General features: G+C 36.6%; 1 protein-coding gene across 3 annotated transcripts in view; it reads left to right on the forward strand.

Annotated features, from left to right (window-relative positions):
* Positions 1–25322, forward strand: part of Csnk2a1 (casein kinase 2 alpha 1) — a 61628-nt gene that overhangs the window by 12216 nt on the left and 24090 nt on the right. For 2 of the 3 annotated variants that reach the window (XM_026402062.2, XM_026402061.2), the window contains exons 2-3: positions 19093–19302; positions 21848–21959. In XM_026402062.2, the coding sequence (XP_026257847.1) occupies positions 19202–19302; positions 21848–21959 (213 nt within the window). In that variant the 5' untranslated portion in view covers positions 19093–19201. Of the gene's footprint in view, positions 1–3767; positions 3858–19092; positions 19303–21847; positions 21960–25322 lie in introns of all 3 variants that reach the window. The other variant, XM_077799399.1, reaches the window with a different exon arrangement.

Below are 25322 nucleotides of genomic sequence, written 5' to 3' on the forward strand. Positions count from 1 at the left end.
AGCATATGATTAGCATGTGCAAGGCCCTGGGTTTAATTCCTAGCAAAACACACACACACAAATGCTGATTAAAATGTGCATTTCCTGTTTGTCTAAGTGGGTAATTCTTTTTTTTTTTTTTCCCCAATGGTTTACAGATTCCTCTAAGCCTGTAATAAATTTTTCCTTAAAATGTATGTGCACATGCACTTTGTATACATTTTCAGGGAGTTTATGGCCTCTGATCTCATTGGTGAACTTCATTTTCAGTGCCATATCTTGTAGTCCAGACAATTGTTTCACCTTTTCATTACTTTTTAAATTTATTTATAAATTTATATATATATATATATATATAGTATAGAGCAAAGATTGAAGCTCAAGTGTCTTCAAGAATCAGTCCAGTAAGATAAATGAATAGAGTTGTCCAGGTTTACTAACAGCATCTCCAGTGGGTGGGTTTTAAAAGAGCCTGTTAGGGGCTGGAGTTGTGGCTGTATGGTAGAGCGCTTGCTAGCACGCGTGAGGCACTAGGTTTAGTCTTCAAAATATGTTTTTTAAAAAAATGCCTATTGTTGAATAGGCAGATCTCAGCAGATCTGATTTTTGTCTGTGCAGGAGGGAAGAATTCATTATTGCTAGACAGGTAGACCTCCCCACCTTTCACCTTCTTTCCTTCTTTTGACAAACTAAAAAATAAACTAAACTGTTACTTTTAAAATACTTATTTTTTAATTCAACTGAACAGGTTATTCATTTTTAAAAAACATGAAAAACTTATACAAATATTTAATAGCAATATTATTCATAGTTATTATAAACAAACATAGTTAATATAAACATTATTCATAAGCAAAATGTGATTTACCCATATAGGATTCAGCCATAAAAAGGAATGGACCACTGATAAAATGAAAGAGGCCAGACGCCTAGATTTGGGGCTTGCTGGTTTAAAGGTGATAAGTCTAAAGAGTCAGGGACTGACATAGGGATTCATATGGTATATTTAGCTTTGAAAGCTAGCTCACTGTTTGCTGCCCCAGTACCATCCTATTTTCTATCTTTGGCAAGTTAATACAACCCACTCCGTTAGCCCACATATTGATCACCTGCAGGGAGAATGGTTGTCTTCTGTGTAACCTACCTCCCGGACAGTAAAGGAATGAGAGGGTGTTAATTCCTGCGGCAGTCTGGCTGGGCACAAAATAACCGAGCCGCCACACAGCCTTGTAGGTTCAAAACAGGAATGCCTTTATTCCCCACACTCCTGTGTCACGCTGCCTTCTTCCGGGACACACCACACTCCACGAAATCCCTCCTCCGGAAATCCTTTCTCCCATACTTCCCCAACCAATGGGATCCAAAGGCCAGGCGGACAGCAGGGGTCTAATATACAATTGAATACACAGCTTAACATAACCATCATCTCAATGGCTTGATGGGGTCACCTCTCAACCACTCTGGCAAAAATGCCATGTGTCATTCCAACTGGGTTATAGCTCTCAGCAAATTCCTTTGTTCCCAGTTTTCTCACTAATTAAATAGGTTAAATGACATACTTAAGGTAATATCCAGGGACAATTCAAACTTTTCATTTGCATGTCAGTTTTTTCTTCTGTGTCCCATTGGGTGTCAGAGAGTTGTTCATAATATCCTTTCACTGCTACCAGACCTATAGTGATGAATTCTTTACTATTCTCTTAAAATTTTTTTAATTTTTTTTTTCTTTTTCATTCTTGATATTGAATGTTTTTGCTAATTTGTTGTCAGTCACACTAGCAGTTTTTTAAATCAAGTTTTTTGTGTCTTTTCAAAGAAATAGTTATCTTTGTTGATCCTCTTTGTTTTCTTATTTCTGCTTTTATTTTTTCTTCCAAGTTTCTTTGGGTTTATTTTATTTGTTTTTTAAGTTTGAGATGTGTGTAACTTCTTAATTTCTAGTAAGTTATTTTTTCAGTGTATTTTTCTTGTTTGTTTTGAGATGGGTTCTCACCATATTGCCCAGGTTAATTTCAAACTCAGTGAGCTCAAATGATCCTCCCACCTCACAGACTCATGAGGCATGTACCACTGTTCCTGCTTTGAGATGAATCTTTTAGAAAGCTTATGGTTGAATTATTTTCTTTTTGAAAATTTGTTTTTCAAATTAATGTACAGTAAAATATACTCCTTGTGTGCATCATTATATGAATTTTAACACACAGATTTAGATAACTGCCTTCACAACCAGGACACAGAACAAGTATGTCTTATCACCTTCTGCATGTTAACTTTGGTAGTCAGTCACACCTATTCTTTCACCACTAGTAATCTCTGGTAACCAGTTTTCTGTTATGGTTTTATCTTCTCAAGAATGTCACACAGTGGTATTCCTTGGTTCAGTATCTTGTCTTTGAGATTCATTATATTAACGTTTCTGTCAGTGGTTGGTTCCCCCCTTTTTTTTTCCGAGTATTATTCCGTTGTATGGATGGATCAGTTTAGCCATCCATCTTTTCTTTTTAATTTTTTTTTTTAAGTAATAGATGGACACAATACCTTTATTTTGTTTGTTTATTCTTATGTGGTGCCGAGGATTGAACCCAGTACGAGGTAAGTGCTCTACCGCTGAGCCACAACCCCAGCCCTAGCCATCCATATCTTGGAAGTATATTTTGGTTTTCACTCTTTGTTGATGATGTATAGAATTGCTATAAACATGTATATGGGCTTTTGTAAATATAAATTTTTATTTCTCTGTGGTAAAATTGTGAGTGGGATTGCTGGGTCATGTGAAAAGTATGAGTTTAACTTTTTAAGAAACTGCCAAACTGTTTTCTAGAATGGTGTAATAGAGTTATCTAGAGACACAAAACCAATAGAAAATGTATACATATGTATGTATGATAAAAGGGCCTTTCTTAGAGCGGCTTAAATGATGAGACAGATGCTGGATAGTTCCATAATGACTGTCTGCATATGGAGAGCCAGAGGACCAACTTTGCTCAGCCCAAGAAATTGGAGCCTCAGAAAAAGAGGCACCAATGACATAGCCCCAGTCTGAGACTGGAGACCTGAAAACTCTTTGGAGAATAGCTGGTGAATGTTCGTGGGACTAGTGAAGAAGCTGCAGTGCTGTCCATGGGCATTGGCAGAAGCAATAGATGTACCTGCTCAAGAAGAATCCAGCTTGCACCTGCTGAGGCTTCCTCCTGCTTTTTGTTCCATCTGGCCCCCAGCCTACTGGACAATGCCACCCACATTTAGGATGGGTCTGCCCCCTTTGTATACTGTCCCACATGCCACTCTGGAAACGTCTTCATAGACACCCAGAAGTCTCTCAACCCTAGGAGTGTCTCAGTCCTATCAAATTGACAGACCAGATTTAACTATCACATATGGCTATACTATTTTGTATTCCTACCAGCAATGTTTGAGTTTCAGTTGCTCTAATCTTTTCTAGCACCTCATATTATCAGTATTTAACTTGTACTGTTGAAATAATTTTAGATTTAAAAATAGTTGCAGAGATAAAATTTTTATATACCCTTTGTTAACGTCTTACATAGTCATGGTACGTGGTTAAAACTAAGAAATTAACATTGGTACAATGCTAATGACTAAATTGTAGAATTTAATTGGGTTTTAACCAGTTATGTCATTTTTCTGTTTAAGTGTTTCATTCAGTATACCACATTGCAATAAGTTTTCTTGTCTCTGAAAATGTCATATCGTCCATTCTGTGATTTTTATGACTTTTAAACTTTTGAAGACAATTGGTAAGATTTTGTGACTATCCTTTAATTTAGGTTTGACTGGTGCCTTCTCAAACCGATTGTATTTATGAATTTTTGAGAATACTACAACAGAGGTGAAATGCCCTTCTCATCACATATCAGGTATATTATGTCAGTGTGACTTTTGGTATTTCAGTAATGTCTCCACCGTTGAGTTATTTCTTCCTTTTCACACTTACTCATTAGAAGGTCGTTCCTAAGTTCAGCCCACCTTTGAAAGGGAGGAAAATTAAACTCCATCTCCTCAAGGGAGGCATACCAAATAATTTGTGGGCATACATTAAGACCATAATAGTAATTAATAACTATCCTGGAGAATATGCTTTGAGGATCTGCATATAATCCTGTTTTTCGAAAAAGCTTTATTCACTAATTTTATATTTGTCAGTGGATCTTACCTTCAGCAATTACTGATCTCATGGTGATCTCCTATTTCTTTGTTTCTACATGTTATTTGGAATTCTTACGTAAGGAAGGTTTTTAAAAATTTAGTCATTTATATAGTATGGATATTTGCTTTGTTATTCGGGGTTACAATCCATTACTGTCATTTGTTTTTGTTCACGTTGTTCCCTCCTTGGACGTTGGCATGCTTTCAGATCGGCTCTCGTATCCTTTGACAACAAGATTTGCCAGGCTAGCTTGTATTTTTCCTGCCTCGATCTTAGAATCAGCCATTTCTTCAAAGAGTCCTTTTTCCTTTTATTGGAGTATTATATTTATAAGCCGAACTCTGGGCACAAGTATTCTTTTTGCTACTCAGTGTCACTACTTTTATGTCCTCCCAGCAGACAGGGCTAGGAATTTGGGTCCAGTAATGTCCATTTTGTGGTGTGCAATGCTATGAATTTTTATAAAATCACCTCTAGAGTATAGTACTAAATAGAACTTGCCATGATTAAACACTCATTGTTTTCTATCTCTGTTTTTGTTTTGGTTTGTTTTTTGTTTTTTCTGGACTCTGAAAGTATACAGTATGTAAAAACAAAATACATGTAAAATTTATCCACATTGCCTGGCAGTGGCACGCGCCTATAATCCCAGCAGCTCAGGAGGCTGAGGCAGGAAGATCACAAGTTTGAGACCAGCCTCACCAACTTAGTGAGGCCCTAAGCAGCTTAGCTATATCCAGTCTCGGAATTAAAAAAGGGGTGTGGGCTGGGGATGTGGCTAAGTGTTTAAGTGCCTCTGGGTTCAATACCAAGCACACTTCCCTGCAAATAAAAAGATTTATCCACGTGTATGAATTGTTTCCTCTGAGGAATATTCCATTTTGTGGTTGTTACCATTTGTTGTCCATTTACCTATAAGACATTGGTTGTTTTTATTTTTTAATTTTGAGAGGGTGTAACTTCATTTTTGAGACTGACCTTGAACTTGGAATCCTCCTGCCTCAGCCTCTAGGGCACTACGTGGGGTTCATTGTTATTTTAATTACCTTATCTGTATATATCTTTTTTGTGAAGTGTCTGTCTGTGTCTTTTGCCCATTTTTTAATTTGGTTATTGGTGGTGGGTTTTTTGTTTGTGTTTGTATTGGGGATTAAACCTTGAGGTGCTTAACCACTGAGTACCTCCCCAGCTGTTTTTGTGTATTAGATAAAGGGTCTTGCCCAGTTACTTAGGGGTTTGGGGGCCTCTCTAAATTGCTGAAGCTGGCTTTGAACTTATGATCCTTCTGCCTCAGCCTCCTGAGCCATGGGGATTACAGGTGTGTGCCATGTACCTCTTTCTTGAGTTTTTTATTTATCAAATATGATTTGCAAATATTTTCTCCTTGTCTCTCTGTCAAAAATCAGTAGCTCTATTTGTGTGGATATGTTTGTATTTTTTCATTCTGTTTCATTGATCTTTTGTATCCCTTTGCCAGTCCCACTTTGAACCGATAGCTGTAAATTAGTAGTAAGTCTTACAATAAGACAGTATGATGCTTGTAGACTTATTATCCTTTTTCAAAGTTGATTTGATAAGTCTAGTTCATTTGGTTTGTGTTTTTTTTCTTCTTTTTTGAGATGAGACCTCATAGTATTGTCCAGGACTGCCTTTGAACTTCTGGGCTTTGTTGATTTCTTCCACCTCACCCTCCCAAGTAACTAGAACTATGGTGTGTGCCCCCACCCCTGGCTGGATTTTTAATCTAGCCTGATAGTCTTTGTCTTTTACCTGGATGATTTATTTCATTTATATTTTATTAGTCATGATTCAGTTTAAACCCCCCAACCTCAGATTCTTGTCTTCTGGATTTATTTATTTATTTTTTGGTACCAGGAATGAACTCAGAGGCACTTAAACACCAAGCCACATCCATAGCCCTTTTTAATCTTTATTTTGAGACAGGGTCTTGCTACATTACTGAGGCTGGCTTTGAACTTTGGATATTCCTGCCTCAGCTGCTGGAATTATAGGTGTGTGCCACTGTGCCTGACTATTCTGAAGTTTTTTTGGGAAAAAAAAAATACCTTGCCATTCTTTTGTATTTTTTTTTCTTTCTAGTTTGGAAATGTATGCTATTTGTGTTCTGTAATTATTGTAGATATTAAAACTTTGTAGCCATGACTTATTAGCATGCAATATTACTTGATAACTTTATCCTCTTTTTATTTTTATTTTTGGTACTGGGAATTGAACCCAGGGGTGCTTAACCACTGAGGCACATCTCCATCCCTTTTGTGATACTAGGGATTGAATCCAGTGAGATCCTCGTGCCTTAGCTTCCCAGATAGTAAGTTCTACAAATATTGTTATTCTTTTTATATAGTCTTCCATAAACCTTCCACTTTTTTGCTCTTTGTTTTCTCTTTCAGCTCAAATCTTCCAAATGGGATTCTTTATCCTTAGATATTGCTTGATGATAAAATGTTTTTTTTATAGTAGTAGAATTTTAATTTTGGATTTTTCTTCTTCAGCACACCGCAAATGTATAACTATCTTGAATTCATTGTCATTTTGGAATATAAGCTGTTCTCACATTATTCAGATGAAATCATCCCTTCTTGTTTTCAGATTTCTCTTTTGACTTTGTTTTTTCTATATCAAACCCTTTTACCAAATTATTTCTCACTTTTCCATAGTTTTGACTTTTGCTAATTTTTATCCTATTTTTCTTGGTTCACTTTTCTTTTCAGCTTTATTGATTTAATTATTGCAATATATTTCATTTGTTAATGTCAGTCATCTCTGGGGGTGGTGGTTCCTATTGTCTCTTCTGCCAGCTCTTTTGGTATATTCAATTCCTAGTTATGTTTTATTATAAATTGGACAGCACTTTTTTTTTTTGGTCAGGCATCCAGAGAACATTTTACAAGCGTAAGATATTCTCTCCAATAGAACTTTAATTCCTCTGTGGATCTTCCACTCAGCACTACACTAAGGGTGTAGCTAGCTCTCTGAAGTTCCTGGTACCTTTGGGAAAGGTCTCCTGTTAGACTTCTCACATTGTGACTCTTGACTGTGACTTAAATCAGAACAAAATTCTGCTTCTTGGGGATCAACAAAGGTCCTTTGGATTTCCTTGATTTGCTTCTCTAGGTTTTCATTTTCTTTTTTTTGGCTATAATTGCTCCTCTTTCTTATTTAAGAATGAAAGAGCATGCCTGTGCACATTATCTTTAGTTGTTCTCAGTGGAATGGTGGGTCCAAATAACCTAGTTCACCATTAATGAGAAAAAAAAAATTGCCAAAAAAAAATCTTGGTTTCTTACTTTGGAAACCAAGAAGCTCTAACCACATTTTTTAGAGATCATCTCTATACCTTTAGCTACTTGCCTTTCTAGGCATTTTGTTTTGTGACCTGTGCAGTAAAACTGATTTGTGTGGGGAATGAATGGATAAAGGAAGAAAAAGAATTGCAATGACTGTGAATTAATAATTTTGTTTGTTTTGAACACAAATGGTCTTGGTTGAATGTGGTAGACTAATAGTCTCCAAATCAGATACAAAGTTTTTGCTTATCTGATGAGCTTCTTCTAGGGAATAACATAATACGCTAGCCTTTGGTCATTTTAGGAGACAAACTGTAGCTCTTTAAAATTCTTAATTTGCTTAAAAGTTTTTTTTTTTTTTTTTTTGTTTGTTTTAGTGTTTTTCATCTGAATGCTTCCTATGCATCCTTTAAAACTTAAGCTTAGATGTTATTTTTTCCCTAATAACTTTTCTTCAAAACATTTTAGGTACTTTGTAAATATTCATTGAATGAATATTAAGTAGAGCACCAAGAGTTAATTCTTTTAAAAATTTTTTTTTAGTTGTAGACATACATAATGATATGTATCTATCTATCTGTTTATTTTGTGGTGCTGAGAATCGAACATAGGAGGCAAGCACTCTACCACTGAGCTACAACCCAGCTCCGAGTTAATTGATTCAAGCACTAATTACTTTAGATTATAATGACTAGTTTTCTTTGTTTGAGGACTGAGATACTTTCTCTTTGCTCTCCAGGGTCCAGTCAGGCACTCATTTTCTGAACATAGTAAATGTTCAATAAATGCTTATTACTAAATGGCATTCTATTAAATTTGAAAGGAAAAGAAAATCAGAAATTAAAGGCAACTATGAATATTTACAACATGTGATTCAATATTAGTTACTTATGCTTTTGTGTGTTTAGTTAGCCTTCTATTCATTGCCACTTTTGTAAAGGAGAAAAGGCAAGTTTGTTCCCCAGATTTTGTTCACCTCTTATCAGTTCGCTATCTGCTTGTTAGAAGAACAGTTCATTCTCTGCAGCAGGGCTTAAAAGGTGTTTTCCTCATTGGGCTACCTTTTGTCTAAACAAGTAGTCCTAAATCATGTCATCTGTGTAATCTGAGCACATTCCTCATTCTTTACTACAGAAATCCTTATCCTGTCTGGGTGATTATGAGATTTGTTCATTCAGTGTGGATGATCTAAGGATAGGAACAGTTATTTAGTTTTGTTTTTGATGTAGACTAATATAAACACTAGGGTTTGAAAGAATTAATGAAGGTAGGTGTTATGTTGCATGCTTGTAATCCCACCTAATTCAGGAGGCTGAAGCAGGATAGCAAGTTCGAGTCCAGCTGAGGATGTAGGTCAGTGAAAGAGCTCCCCTGGGATCGATCTTCCGTCTACCCAAATACACGGAAATTCTTCAGTAAAAATAAAAGTAGCAGAAGTGGCCAGATGCTGTGTGTGGCACATGCCTGCAATCCCAGCAATTTGGAAGGCTCAAGCAGGAGAATCACAAGTTCAAAACCAGCCTCAGCAACTTAAAAAAATAAAAGGGCTGGGGAATGGCACCCCTGGTTCAATCCTGGTACCCCCCCCCCACCAAAAACAAAACAAAACACCAATAATGACTAATTGGACTTGTGTAATAATTGTCTGGCACTGGATAATAAGTCTCTGGTTTTCTTTTTAGTTGCCAAATTGGGGGAAACCAGAGCCACAAAGGCTGGTTAAGGACAAGAAGAGTTTACATTGAAATTGAGTCTATATACAGTTGATGATGTCAGTAAATTTAGGATTTTGGCAATGCATAATTTAGCTTTGTGGTTTAATGGAGTTTTAGTTTAGTTATATTTTATTAAATAATAGTTTTGCAGATCCATGTCATTGGCTTTGGTATTGTGTGACTTCAGTAAGGGAAAATTTGTTGACAAAATATTCTACATTGAGCAAACAAGACTTAGCCATGTCTTCAAAGTCCACCTGTTTTAGTCAGCTTTTTTGCTGTGACTAAAGGACCAAACCAGAACAATTATAGGAGAAGAAAAGTTTATTTGAGGGTCCTCAGTTTCAAAGATCTTAGTCCATAAGAAGGCTGGCTCCAGAGGGAAGTAGCTTACATAATGGAGATTAGGAAGCAGAGAGACTCTACTCTCCAGATCCACAATATACCCCAAAGCCACACCCCCAATTCCCACCTCCTCCAGCTATACCCTACCATTTCTCTTTTTTTTTTTTTTTAAAGAGAGAGGGAGAGAGAGAGAGAGAATTTCAATATTTTATTTTTTAGTTATCGGCAGACACAACATCTTTGTTTTGTATGTGGTGCTGAGGATCGAACTCGGGCCGCACGCATGCCAGGCGAGCACGCTACCACTTGAGCCACATCCCCAGCCCCCCTATCATTTCATTTACCACTCAGTTAATCCCTATCAGGGGATTAATTTACTGATTGGGTTAAGACTCTCACAACCCAATCATTTCTCCTCTGAACCTTATTGCATTGTCTCACACATGAGCTCTTGGGGGATACCTCACATCCAAACCATAACACAACCTGAGGGCTTTGAGATATATAGTGGTCTTAAATTGTCAGCTACTAGAAATATACTTCTTTTATGTAGCAATGGGGAGCCAAGTAAGGTAATTTAAAATGAGAATAATAGGAAAGAATACTTTTTCTGTAGTTTGGATTTTTAAGGTACATTTGTATTATGAACAAGGGATTGGAGAATTGACCTTCCTCTTATCCTGTACTCAGTTACCTTTTCCTAATTTCCAAATAAACTATGTCAGAGTTACTAAAATAAAATTTTTCCAATAGTTTCTTAATTTGAATTATTTTGGGGAGAGAAAAACAAATCTTAATTTTTTTTTTTTAAAGAGAGAGAGAGAGAATTTTATTTTAATATTTATTTTTCAGTTCTCGGCAGACACAACATCTTTGTTTGTATGTGGTGCTGAGGATCGAACCCAGGCCACACACATGCCAGGCGAGCACGCTACCACTTGAGACACATCCCCAGCCCTAAATCTTAATTGTTTATAGAAGAAGTTACAGTATAGAGAGAAAGAAAGCAGAAGGATCAATTAACTTAAGAACTTATGGCTCGGTCTGGGGTTGTGGCTCCATGGTAGAGTACTTGCATGACATGTGTGAGGCACTGGGTTCGATTCTCAGCACCACGTTAAAAAATAAATAAAAAAAAAAGGTTCATTCACAACCAAAAATAATTTATTGAAAAAGAAGAACTTATGGCTCAATTTTTTTTCCAGTTTTCCTGATTTTGCACCAGATAACCTGAAGTGTTTAGAGACACCTTATACTTTGATTGATGGCTGCTTCATTTTGTTTTATTTTAAAAATATAAAACCAGGACCTAGATGCCCTTCATTAGATGAATGGATTTAAAAAATGTGGCATATATATATATATATACACACACACACACACACACACACACACAATGGAATATTACTCAGCAATAAAAGAGAATAAAGTCATGGCATTTGCAGGTAAATGGATGGAGTTAGAGAAGATAATGCTAAGTGAAGTTTGCCAATCCCAAAAAACCAAATGCCGAATGTTTTCTCTGATATAAGTAGACTGATTCATAGTGGGGTAGGGAGAGGGAGCATGGAAGGAATAGAGGAACTCTATGTGGGGCAGAGGGGTGGGAGGGTAAGGGAGGAGGCATGGGGTTATAAATGTATAAGACCAGCCAGTAGTGAACTTACCTAGTATGCAGAAGGCCATGGGTTCCACCGTGGTACAACCAAAAAACAAAAAGATAGATTGATCGGTCTTCCCATTAGCCAGGTGTTTTTGGTGCAGTCCTGTAATCCCAGCTACTTGGGAGGCTGAGTTAGGGGGAACATAATATAAAATGCAAAACCATGGGCTAGGTGCTATGGATTTTAAAGGTGATATTGGACGATGGAGTCTTGATTTTGGAAAGTTAAGATCCAATAATGAAATTAAGATTTGAAGACTCTTATGTGGTAAAAAGCATCTAACTTGGCTTGAATATCAACTCCAAGTGTACTGGGTATTCTTGATCAAGCTGCTGAATTTTCTTGGGTTGTTTTCTTATTTGTACATTAGGGAAAGTAATGCTGCTTCATAGAATCATTGAGAAGATTAGGTATTTAAAGCTAAGAAACTCTTAGCTCCAGATTTATAATATCTAACTATGTTCAGAATATCTTTTGAACATCACAAAGCCATTTTTACATTAAGACCAAAACTGTCTTGTGAGTTACTTTCCAGAATTTTTTGTCTCCACGAATGGCACCAATAATCTGTTAAGCCAGAAATCTGAGTGGCTTTCCACCTTTCAAATACATTTTCCAATCTATTCAGGGTGATTGAGTTTACACTACAAATTCTGTTTTACAGATTCTTCACCTGTCTCCATTGCTGCCATCTTAGGTAAAGCTGCCATCATTCTCTCACATAGGCCACTGTAATAGCCTTCTGTCTTCCTAAGTCCTGCACCATACCCAGCCCGAGGAAAGTTTTTTTTTTTTGGTTGTTGTTTTTTCAATACCTATAGGCCACTTTTCTGCTTAAACTTTTTTCAGTGGATTTCCATTTTTCTGAGTCCACAGATAAATCTTAAATAAGTCTAAATTTTCTAACACCTGATTTGCCTTGCTCATTCATTATTACAGTTAGCCCTCTGTATCTATGGATTTTGCATCTGTAGATTCAACAAGTCAAGGATTTAAAAATACAGTATTCAGGGCTGGGATTCTGGCTCAGTGGTAGAGCACTTGCGTAGCATGGGCGGGACCCGAGTTCGATTCTCAGCACCACATAAAAATAAAAGGCATTGTGTTGTGTCCATCTACACCTAAAAAATAAATATTTTAAAAAATACAATATTCGGAAAGATAAGTTGCATCTGTACTGAATATGTGCAGACTTTTTTCTTTTTTCCTAAACAAGATGGTGTAACAACTATTTATGTAGCATTTACATTGCATTAGGTATCATACATATTATACATTGCAGCATAAATAAGGTAGATCTAATTAAAAGCATTCAGGAGGCTGCGCATAGATTATATGCAAATGCAGTGTCATTTTAGATAAGAAATTTGAGCATTTGTGGATTTTGGTGTCTGCAGGGCATTCTGGAACGAATCCCTTGAAGAAACTCAAGGACAGCTGTATTCCTAAATCCTAGCATAGTGCTTTTCATAGTAGATGTTTATGTATTTATGGGATGGACAAAGGCTCTTTTGAATGTTTGAAAGAACCAAACTAGTAATTTAAGAAATTTAGGCTGTTCTTGTTTTCCTTTCTGTTAGGCTGCATATGAAATATACAAACACTTTACATAGGAGCAAATGAAATACTATATCTGAATAAAATAATGTTTGTTTTTGATGACATAACCTGTTTGTTGCCATCCCTTTTTCTTTTCTTTTTTTTCTTAAGTTGTGGACACAATATTTTTATTTGTTTTTATTTTTATGTGATGCTGGGGTTGAACCCAGTGCCTCATGCATGCTAGGAAGTGCTCTATCACTGAGCCACAACCCCGCCCCCCCAACACTATCCCGTTCTTAGCCTTGTATTTCCACTTACCTGAAATTACAGAGCCATGTTTCAGGAATCCTATTTTATTCCCCCCCATATAATTAATGAAGGCCAACCATTTGAAATTCATTTGAGTATCTTTTACTGAAAGCAGATTATTTAGTTTTCATGAAAGTAAAGAGAAGCATCTCTTTGGGATACTGCAAAACAGTAGCTAGTCAGCCTCCCAATAGAGAATCAAATCCACCAGTTCATAAATTAGGTCCCATTTAATGAAACCCAGAGCTGTACAGGTCATTCAGAATAGTACTTGAGAATCTCAAGAGGTTCATTAGTAATTAGTCATACTGTGCTCTTCACAGAGAATGTCAAGGCCTAAAGAGTGCTGTGGAAGACTGGATGTTAAGATTGCAATAGAAGCATGGACTAGTGAATAGATATTGAGGAATAGTTCCACTTATTTTTGTAAAGTCATGTTTGGCCACAATTTACCCTTCACAAGCTAAAAGTTCCTGTACTTCTTGTATTTTAAAGAAAACAACAGGGACTGGGATTGTGGCTCAGTGGTAGAGTGCTCACCTAGCATGGGTGGGACAAGGATTCGCAGCACCACATAAAAATAAAGGCATTTTGTTGTGTCCATCTACACCTAAAAATAAATATTTTTAAAAAAAGAAAATGAAGATAAGTTCCTCTTTATTGATTTTCACTAAAGAGCTATGTCATGGTAATCATTTAATATAAGTATTGTTTCTAAGCCCTTCCAGGAAGATCATCTCACTTGCTCTTCCCTTTACTCCATAAGTGCAGTTAGGTGAAAACTAGAAGGCCAGTACAGGTTCTTACCAGTTAGGGAACACTACTTGTTCTAATCATTCTAATGCATGTAGTCACAGTTACTAAATTGGTGGTGTTTTATAATTTCTTTTCTTTTTGGTACCAGGGAGTGAACCCTAGGGGTGCTAAATCACTGAACTATATCCCTAGCCTTTTTTGTTTTTTGGAGACAGAATCTCACTAAGTTGCTGAGGCTGACTTTGAACTGGTGATCCTCTTGCCTCAGCCTCCAGAGCCATTAGGATTACAGATGTGCGCGCACTACTGTGCCCATTGGCTTTACAACTTCTTAAGCTCTTAGAAAAGGGGCTTTGAGAGCCACAAATGAAGGGTGTCTTATTGGTTTAAAAAATAACAAGCATCTGGCATGCAGGCCTGTAACTCAGCTACTCCCAGAGGCTGAGGTAGGAAGATCTCAAATTCAAGGCCCCCCTGGGCAACTTAGTCTCTGCCTCAAAACAAAAAAAGATTGGGGTTATAGCTTAGTGGTTGAGCACTTAGCCTAGTTTATGTGAAGCCTAGGGTTTAGTCACCAGTACCATAAAACAAAAACAAAAAGGCAGGAGAGTAGAGTGTCTATAAAGATATTTAGATATCTGTTCATTTAATGCTGCTTTATTATTTTGGCTGTTTTAATAAGCACACACACATATCTTACCTGTTTTCCTGATGTTTTCTGCCTGCTGTCAATGCAGGCGTAGTAATTATCCTATAATTCAGATGATATGTCTTTGGGAAGAAGGAAAATAATAAGAAAAGTATCTGCTTTCGGTATTTTGTTTGTTTGGTGTGTGCCTGTTTCAATTTGCACTATTATTGGTAAAATCAAAGAAATATTTGAAAATTTTTATAGACTGTTTTAAGTATGACATATACCTATAATCCCAGCAACTCAGGCTTAGACAAAAGGATAGAAAGTTCAAGACTAGCATCAGCAACTTGGTGTGATCCTGTCTAAAAAATTTAAAATACGAAAAGCTGGGGATACAGCTCAGTGGTAGAGTGCCCACCTTGCATGTTCAAGGCCCTGAATCCAGTCCCCAGTATGCCTGAAGGAATGTTGGATGAGAAGGGGATGTAGCACAGTGGTAGAGTACCCTTGTGTTCAATCCCCAATACTGGGTGGGAGAAGTTTTGGTACTTTTAATGACTTTGTTGTTGTTTTCTGGCCATTGAGAACATACATTTATGTAACACCAGAGGTTGGGGTTTTTTGTTTTGTTTTATTTATTTGTATATTTATTTATTTATTTGGTTTCAGTTTTTGATACCGGGAATTGAACTCGGGGGCACTCAACCACTGAGCCACGTCCCCAAGCCTATTTTGTATTTTATTTAGAGACAGGGTCTCACTGAGTTGCTTAGCACCTTGCTTTTCCTGGGATTCTAGGGGTGTGCCATCATGCCTGGCACCAGAAGGTTTCTGTTGGACAGGAGAATTCATAGTAAATACATGATTTTAATTTCATGTATTTGGGGTGGGGAGCCCTGATATCATTGATTGTGTTTTTCACACATATGGAGCATACCATTGCCCACCTTCCAGTCTCATGCTATTCATCTGAAAGCTTTAAGCCTCTGAAACCATCAGAATAAGAGGCATCTTTTCTGGCTTATCTTCCTTTGGTAGCTAAATTCTAGCTTAAAACCTCACAGATCTCACAGCTTTCTTTTGTGGTGGGTGGGGAGGTAGCAGGAATTGAACCCAGGGGCGCTTAACACTCAGCCCCATCTCTAGCCCATTTTTGGTATTTTATTAGAGACAGGGTCTCACCTAGCTGCTTAGGGCCTTGCTAAATTGCTAAGCACTGGGTTTGACCCAACTCAAAATTCTCCTATCCTCCCGAGTGGCTGCAATTATAGGCATGGGCCACTGCACCAGGCTCACAGCTTTCAAATAAGCATAATCTTAACATTTTTACATTAATTCCGGTCCTTCCCTACAAACCTATATGGTAAATACAATTAATTCTTTGAAAGTCTGAAAACAGGCCAACCGGGTATGAAATACAGCCCCTTGTTTTTTTATCAGGTCACTTAACCTTTCTTTACCTCAGTTTCCTCTATAAAAATGAGGATAATGGCAACTTCCTAACTACTTCCTTATGGTAAGGATTAAATGAAATAAATCCTTATAAAGCAATATATGGCACATAGTAAATGCTTATAATTATATTGTTATCTAACTAGTTTATGATTACTTGGCAAGAGAGATCACAGTCACAAGACAGAGACAGAAATTTGATTTTTGATTCTTGCTACTGCTATCAAGTGGCTGTGTGTTTATGGATAAATTTCCCTTTATGGCCATGAGGTTTTTTTATACTGTTTCAAACTTTCATTGGAAATAACTTCAAATTTACATAGGAGAAAAAAGTTAAAAGTAGAATACCTGTGATACCAAAAACAGACAACAAAATGCATAAATGCTTTGAATAGACATTTCTTCAGAGAAGATATACAAATGGCTAATATGCACATGAAAAGATGTTCAACATCCCTAATCATTAGGAAAATACAAATCACAATCAATAATATACCACTTCATACCAATTAGGAGAAATTGGAAACTGTGTACTGTGTAGGAACCTTTGTGTACTTTGGTGAGACTGTAAAATGATATAACTGCTTGTGGAAAGCAAAATGGTAATTCCTCAAAAAAATTAAGCATTAAACTACCATTTGAGTGAGCATTCCTACTTCTGGGTATGTACTCAAAAGAATTGAAAGCTGAGTCTCGAACAGATATTTGTACATCCATGTTCATCATAACATTATTTACAGTAGTAGAATGTGAAATCAACCCAAATGCCTGTCAGCAAATGAATGGATAAGCAAAATGCAGTAAATACAGCTGGGTGTGGTGGCACATTACCTGAAATCACAGCTGCTCAGAGACTGAAATAGGTAAAGGAAAGCACCTCCGGGCTCAATCCCTAGTACTACCCCCAAAAATGGTGGTGTATAAATTCCAGTTATCGTTCAGTCTTAAAAAGAAATGAAATTCTTAAACATGCTACAGTGTGGATGGGCCTTTAAGACATTGTACTAAATTAAATAAACCAGGTATTGTCTTGTTCTGCATGTACAAGGTACCTGAAGCAGTCATCTCATAGAGTAGAAGATAGAATTGTGGATTCAAGAATCCAGAGGTGAGGTGCTAGTGTTTAATGGGTGCAGTTTCAGTTCAGAATGGTGAAAATTTCTAGAAACAGATGGTGTAGTGATAGTTGCACAAGGATGTGAATGTGTTCAATGCTACTAAACTGTATACTTTAGCATGGTTTAAATTTTATATTTCACATATTTTAACACAATTTTTTAAAATGTTTGCACAAAAACATATAATAGTACAAAGGATGTATGTATCCCCTTAAGCCAGATTTATTATTGTAATATTTTACCCTGTGTTTTAACATTTTTGATTGTGCTTTCATGTGTACTTCATATATACACACATGTGGGCACATTTATTTCTGAACCATTTAAGGGTATATTATATACATCATGAGCTTTTACCTTAAGGACTTCAGGAAAAGTTTTTCTTCTTTGCACTGGGGATTGAACCCAGGGGCATTCAACCACTGAGCCACATCCTGAGCCCTATTTTGTATTTTATTTAGAGATAGGGTCTCATCAAGTTGCTTAGCGCCTCGTTTTTGCTGAGTTTAGCTTTGAACTTGCAATCTTCTGCCTTGGCCTCCTGACCTGAGCTGCTGGGATTATAGCACTGTGCCTGGCGTCAGGAAAATTTTGTAAGAATAGATGATATTCTCTTAACTATCATAAATAAGTCTGTGCCAGCTTCATAATTTTTATTAGCACACTAATCTCTCATCCATGCTTCATTGTTGTTATTGTTGTTTTCATATCATCCCAACTCTGCAGTACAGTGCATTTACTTATATGTTGTTAGCCTTCCTTTGTCTTTTCTTTTTTTGGTACCAGTTGAACCCAGGGGTGCTTAACCATTGAGCCACATCCCCAGCCCTTTTTTGTATATTATTTAGAGACAGGGTCTCACCAAGTTGCTTAGGGCCTTGCTAAATTGCTGAGGCTGGCTTTTAACTTGGAATCCTCCTGCCTCAGCCTCCTGATCCACTGGGATTACAGGAGTATGCCACATCATCCAGCCCTTTTTCTTTTATGATAATAATGTTACTTAGGACTATAGATTCTCCCTTTCTTTTAAAGATGCTTTCTCATTTTCTGTTTGTCCAGTGTTTCCTAATAATTAGATTGGTGTTATTCAGTCTCAACCAGAAAACTACATAGAAGATGTGTTAATTATCATATATAAAGACTCAGTACAATTTTAAGTAAATACATAGTAAAGGGAATCAATGGATGCTGTAGGATTTTCAGAGAATGAAGGTAAAAGGTTGGAATAGTCAGGGGATGCATTTGATTTGACTTGATAGACTGATTTGTTAGAATCATTTTGCAGTAGCTTAGCTAATATACCTAATACTGTGTTTATTAAGTTTCTATATTAAACAAAGCAAGAGGAAATTACTGATTTCTGTTTTTAGATTTAATGAAATCAAACGTCTTTCCAATGTTCAAATGTCTGCTAATTATTATATAAGATTCTTTGAATGATTTGGATCAGTATTAGGTAACATTGAAGATGTATGACATTATTTTCTTTCTGTTTTTCATCAGATATTTAAATTCAAACTGACAATTTGTATTCTCAACTTTGCCACCATTCTAGAACCTTTTAGCACTCCTTTGTAAGTTGTAGAAAGCTGCTGAAAGGAAAGTACTGTTCCTGCCAGTACTTTGTGTAATATGTGAACAGTGGTAAATGCTGATTTATCTATTCTCAATGCCATTTTTGCCTTTTCTAGACTATTTTACAAAGAACATTCATTTCATACAGAAGTTATAGACTGCTTTGCAAAATATGATTCGGACCAACATCAAGTTTTAGTATCTATCTTAGGGTTTTTTCCCCCTCCATATTAATAAGAACATTGTGGGGCTATGGTTGTGGCTCAGTGGTAGAGCACTCGCCTAGCATGTGCAAGGCCCTGGGTTCCATCCTCAGCACCACATAAAAATAAAATAAAGATATTGTGTCCAACTAAACTAAAAGAAATTAAAAAAAAAAAGAACATTAGTTGGGATTTATTCATGGATTAATAGGTAGGAGAGCCTAAGGTATAATTAAGGCCGTTATTATTGTAAAACTTTTTTCTTCCTCTGTACTTAAAAAATAATAATAATTTATTGGACTTTTTTGCATTTTGTTTCTGTAGTTTGAAGAAAACAGGTCTGAAACAAGGTCTTACTCCCAGCCATCTCTGCACACAGTGACTGCCAGATCTTCAAGCCTCAAGTTCAGCTTTGTCCGCCAACCTGTCTGACATGTCGGGACCCGTGCCAAGCAGGGCCAGAGTTTACACAGATGTCAATACACACAGACCCCGAGAGTACTGGGATTATGAGTCACATGTGGTGGAATGGGGGTAATTATTCCTATTTACTTCACTGTCCTCACTCAGAGTACTGAGTCTTGTGGATTCATTGAGTCAGTAAATCTTCTGAACTCTGCTTCTCCAGACCTCAAGGTTGAAGTTCAGCTTGTGATTTCTTTTTTTTTTTTTTTTTTTTTTTTTTTGAGCTGCAAATTTGGTTCTGTAGTAAAGAAGCAGAGGATTGTTTTGGTAAGGTAACAATTTTGAAGGACTGACTTTAAAAATCATTTTCTATGTTTCCTTTTCTCTCATTTATATATTTTGTATATGAAGGTGGTAGCTATGAGCTTGTGTCTCAAGCTAAGATTATTGCAAACAAGTGAGAATTAGTGCCTGAGAGACTTTGAAAACACAAAACTCTTACATAAAGTATTTTTGAGGTCAGTGAATGTTGTCCCATGCTGATACTAAAGGATGGAACAGTTCTCCAGAAAGGTGTCCTTTTTGATGAGAAGCAAAATTAAATCCTTAAACATTTGCCCTTATCATGAGACGAGGCATTTTTAACATGGAATTCAGCCCAGATTCCATCTTGAACAGTTGTAGTCTGCCTGAACAGCTGTGTTTGCCCTTCTGATTCTCTGTGCAGACTCATTTAAATGTTTGCATTTCCTGTCCCAGTGTGGCATTACATTTAATTGATCTGATCATAGTTTTGTGATAAAACTATTTTGACATTCAAGTGCAAAAGAAAGCACGAAAGCTCATAAAGATACAGCTCTGATTACATAGCCTATATAAGTGGTTCACAACTGTCTCCCTGAATTGTCTGAGGTTGTATTCTTTATAGTGGTTATGCAGTGATTCTTAGCAGTAAATACTTTTGTCTCTACATAAAGAGGCACACTGTGTGCTTTAAAGATATCATCAAGAACCAGAGGCACAATACTAGTAAATGTGTGCCAGACTTCAGACTCTAGGTAATATGAACCACTATTTGCAGATTGAGTGCTTTACATTTAGTTCTGCTTGAAGTGGCACTAAACAGTCCTTTGTCATTTTTTGGCATGGTGCCATTGCTTACTTGGGTTTGTTTTATATGCCCTCACACAGGAGGAGAGCTTTAATGAGAACTAAGAAAGGTTCCTTCCCCTAGACCTCCAGGATTGTTACATTATCTGTTGCTCTTAGTACCTTTGCCTTCTCTTTTCACTCACTTGTTTGAGCTTTCTGAGGGAAATGAAAGACTGCTGTGGAAAATAATACATTCTAAGAGTAAATGAAATTTTGACCTGTTGGTGAAGCCATGTTTTTCATTCTTTTTTTTTTTTTTTTTTTAAGAGAGAGAGGAGAGAGAGAGAGAGAGAATTTTTTAATATTTATTTTTTAGTTCTCGGCGGACACAACATCTTTGTTGGTATGTGGTGCTGAGGATCGAACCCGGGCCGCACGCATGCCAGACGGGCGCGCTACCGCTTGAGCCACATCCCCAGCCCGGTGTTTTTCATTCTTTACAGCACAGCCTCTCAGTTGGAAGCAAGGGCAGGAAAGGGGTGACATTTCCTTTTTTTTTTTTTAACCTCTGTTTATGACAATTGACATTGCTTCTTAATGATGGAGTATGAGTCAAAGTAGAGAATGGGACCCCTAACCATGGTTTATGGTCTGCAGTGTGGTTTGTGAACTTTGTAACATGGATTATTCTCCGTGTTTGCCTTGGAGAGCAAGTGGGAAATCAGGCTTATGTATTTAAAGCCACTTAACCTGCAAAGAGGCCCATCTCTAAGAGAAATACTTGTTGAAAACATACGTAACAAATTCTAATAAGAACTAAACATTTGTGGAATGTCAGTAAGGGCATAAGCAGTTTGGGATTTGAAGAAATCATTGAAAGGCTTCATTTTTCAATTTCTGGGATTTGGTGCCCCATCCCCACTACTGGGCTCTATACTACTGAGCTATATCCCCAGCCTTTTTTTGACACAGGGGTTCTCACTAAATTGCTAAGGCTGGCCTTCATCTTGTGATCCTCCTTCTTCAGCCTCTTGAGGCACTAGAATTACAAGAATGTACCCTGGTGCCAGGCTTTTGCACTCTGTTTTTAAAAATTAGGCCAATTAAAAATATGTGGAGCCTGTTATAGTTGTGCATGCCTGTAATCTCTGGCAACTTAACAAGACCCTGCTTCAAAATAAAAAGCAGTTGGTGCAGTGGTATTGCCTGTTATCCTAGTGGCTCAGAGGGTTGAGGCAGGAGGATCACAAGTTCAAAGCCAGACTTAGCAACTTATCGAGATCCTAAGCAACTTAGTGACACCTGTCTCTAAATAAAATATTTTAAAAAGGACTGGGGATGTGTGGCTCAGTGGTTAAGTGCCCTGGGTTCAATCCCAGTAGCCTAAATAAGTAAATAGCACTGAAGATGAAGCTCAGTGTAGAGTGCTCATGAGTTCAATCATCAGTACGAAACTAAAATGCAGTACAACATTTGAAAAATCTTTTCTAACTCCTACTATAATAGAATTTTATAAGTTGACTTGCTGCTTGATAATTTGAACTTTTTAAATCATTGTGACTTTGACTTTTTTTGTTTACAGAAATCAAGATGACTATCAGCTGGTTAGAAAGTTAGGCCGGGGTAAATACAGTGAAGTATTCGAAGCCATCAACATCACAAATAATGAAAAAGTTGTTGTTAAAATTCTCAAGGTGAGTATAAGAGAGAGGATTTTAGAGGTATTTAGAATGTAGGTTTTTAAAAATAATAGTGATGCCTTTTTATAACCTCATTTGAGAGGTTTTTGGAGTGCTTTCACCCCTTTATTTTATTGTATTCTCTGAAGTTGATAGAACAGGTAATCCTTGTTTGACAGATAATGACCTGAAGCAAAGAAGTGATTTGATTCAAGTCGTATAGTTATGCTGTGGCAGAGAATGAAAGTAAACACATTGTCTCCTAGGTTTTGCCTAATATTCATTTCCTAAATTTTTAATTACTGTCTATGGTTTTGTTTTCAATAAATAAATCATTACCTCTACTTTAAAAGGATGAGAGGGCACAAAGGCAGACCTTAAAGAGACAAGCAGAGACATCAGTGCATCTAGTCTGGTATAATTTCCTGTGTTGAGGTGATGTGATAGGGACTAATGTAAATTGGGAAGCACATATCCCTTCAGAAGGAGGTCGCTGCTTCTCAGTCTTTGTTTTCTTTTTGCAGTACAATTCCATTGTTGCTTAATTTCTGTTTTACAAAAAGAAGCCAGAAACTGTTGTTAATGTATGAATACCTGATTATTTAAATGACTCAAGATTTAAAAAAAAAAAAAAAACCTGCACAGTCCAGATTTGGCCAATGGGCTACTAATATGCAACTTGTAATTTAGTTATTACTATAGTGTGCGCTATTGTTGGGAATTTATTCCATAGTTCCTTACTACAGGTAACCAACTCAGTTACAAGCCAAGCTGTTTCTAATTTACAGCAGATACATTTTTACATTGTCTAAATGGTGTTTTGTTGTTGTTCTTTCTTTAGGGTAATCCTAAGCCAAAAGAAATATCTAATGGTTCTGTATGTTAATAGGAACTTTGTTCAAATAAATGATTGTTATTTCTTTAAATTTTTATGTGTTCTTTTTAGTTAATAAATGACAGTAGTCTATTTTGAACTATTTATACAAGCATGGAGTACATCTTATTCTAATTAGGATAATTAAGTGATTATATTTAACAAGTTGGTGGCCATCAAGAGATCGATACACATTTATTTATTTATTTATTTTAAAATTTTTTTAGAGAGAATTTTTTAATATTTATTTTTTAGTTTTCGGCAGAAACATCTTTGTATGTGGTGCTGAGGATTGAACCCGGGCCGCACGCATGCCAGGCGAGTGCGCTACCGCTTGAGCCACATCCCCAGCCCCGATACACATTCATTTAAAGAAATAATTATTTTATTCTTATGTAACCATAATTGATTGCTATTGAGATGTGTATATTTCACTGCTTCTCAAATATTGGGATCTGTGTGGACACCACCATGCTCATTTCCTGGTCTACACTGACTTTTTGCATAGTGCTTGCTTTTATCACAGCAACAACCTGAAAACCCAGCTTCATAAAAATAGGTCTTCAAAAAGGCATACAATGCAAACAAATGTTGAAACTACGAACTACCTCAGGCTGGTAATGTACTTACTGTCTTGCTAATATCAAGTGTGATTGATGAATTTCCCTCAAAATTTTAAGTATTCTACAGTGACCCTGGGAATTTGCTAGGGTTCTTCATTACCATTTCAGAACCAGTGTTTAAATATTTATATCTGACATCACATGAAGAAAGAGAAGTAGGCTGGAAATCAGAACACTTGTGCTTTAATCCAAACTCTAATAGCAGTCAACCATGGTAGTTCATTGTGAAAGTGAGATAATTTTGTTTTACCTACCTTTCTTAGGCTTTTTATAGGGATCCCATATGAAAATGTGTATGGTGATGACTTACTTGGTGCCTGAAATTCTGTTATTGTAAGATGGTGTTCATACTGGAAACTATATGATAGAATGAGAGAATGTTATTTATGTCATGTTTTTTTTTTGATTGCTAAGAGTTGCTTTGTGGCCTAAAATATGGTCTATTTTGCAGAAGGTTCCATGAGCTGCTCAGAAGAAAGTGTTTTCAGCAATCTTTGGATGAAATATATGTCTTTTTTTTTAAAGTTTCTTTTTGTAGTTGTAGATAGATAGCATACCTTTATTTTATTTATTTTTATGCATTGCTAAGGATTGAACCCCAGTGCCTTACACATGCTAGGCAAGTACTCTGCCACTGAGCTACAGCTGCAGCCCTTGTATATGTATTTTTTAAAATATTTTTTAGATGTAAATTTACACAATACCCTTATTTATTTTTATGTGGTGCTGAGGATCGAATCTAGTGCCTCACAGTGCAAGGTAGGCACTCTATCATTGAGCCCCAGCCCCTCTTTATATGTCTTTTAAAGAGATGATAATACTTATTATATATATTTGAGAGAGAGAGAAAGTATACTATACAGTATATAGTTAGGAAAACTGGGCTAAAAATAAATTTCTAAATCACTGTTCAGTCATGACCACCAATGGCTCTCACCTTCCTAGAAAAGATAATTTCTGAATTTCCTCACATTCTTAAAAGGTAGATGTATAAATGTCCTTCACAAACTATGTTTAAAATTTTTAGGACTGGGATGTAGTTCAAATGTAGAGTGCTTATCTAACATGCATAAGGCCATATTTTGATCTCCTCAACTCAGAATTTTTTTTTTTTCTTAAGAAAAATTTTAGTCTGTCCCTGTTTTATCCAGTAAAAGTTACAGTGATCACATTGAACTGGGGTGTAAGTCACCTACCTGGTCCATATTAAACCAATTTTAGAAGTTAGGATTAAATAAAAGATTTGTAGACCAATAGTTGTTGGTTGTTTTGTTGTTGTTGTTGTTGTTGTCGTCGTCTTGCATAAATCAGCTATTGGGAAATAGTAATGTAGTAGAAAACAGGCGGTGGATTGATGGGTTTGTCTCTGGAGGGGAGAAAATCTCCCAGATAGGCCCACAGATCAAAAAGATCTGATCTGGTGAAGCAAAATGGGAATACTGATCACCTTGCTTCCCAGCCAGCCAGCTAATGTACTGAGTTCTCATAGGAGCAAGGTAAAGCTTTGAGTTGAATTGAATGTGGACTATATAAAAGTGACTATAAAAAATACTTACTTCTATTAAGTGTCATCTTTGCAAAGGGACATACATATCACAACAACTCTGAGGGAACTATAGTCCTTTTCCACCAGTAATAAAAATAAAGTTGAGAAACCTTTAGATGTTTTTCCCAAAGCCATATAGCTACAAAGCTAGGCTTTTAGGACTGTTTCTAAAACCTGCTTGCTTCCTGCTGTACCAGAACTAGAACTTAAGGTTAAAAGAGTTTTATAGTACTGTAGTTCCTGGACCTAGATCATCAACCTGGGAACTATCTAAAAATACATTTCCAGTTTCATCCTCAACATTCTGATTTAGGCCATGTGTGGTGGTGTATGCC

The sequence above is a fragment of the Urocitellus parryii genome, chromosome 6, assembly GCF_045843805.1.
Source record: "Urocitellus parryii isolate mUroPar1 chromosome 6, mUroPar1.hap1, whole genome shotgun sequence".
NCBI classification, from domain to species: Eukaryota; Metazoa; Chordata; class Mammalia; order Rodentia; family Sciuridae; genus Urocitellus; species Urocitellus parryii.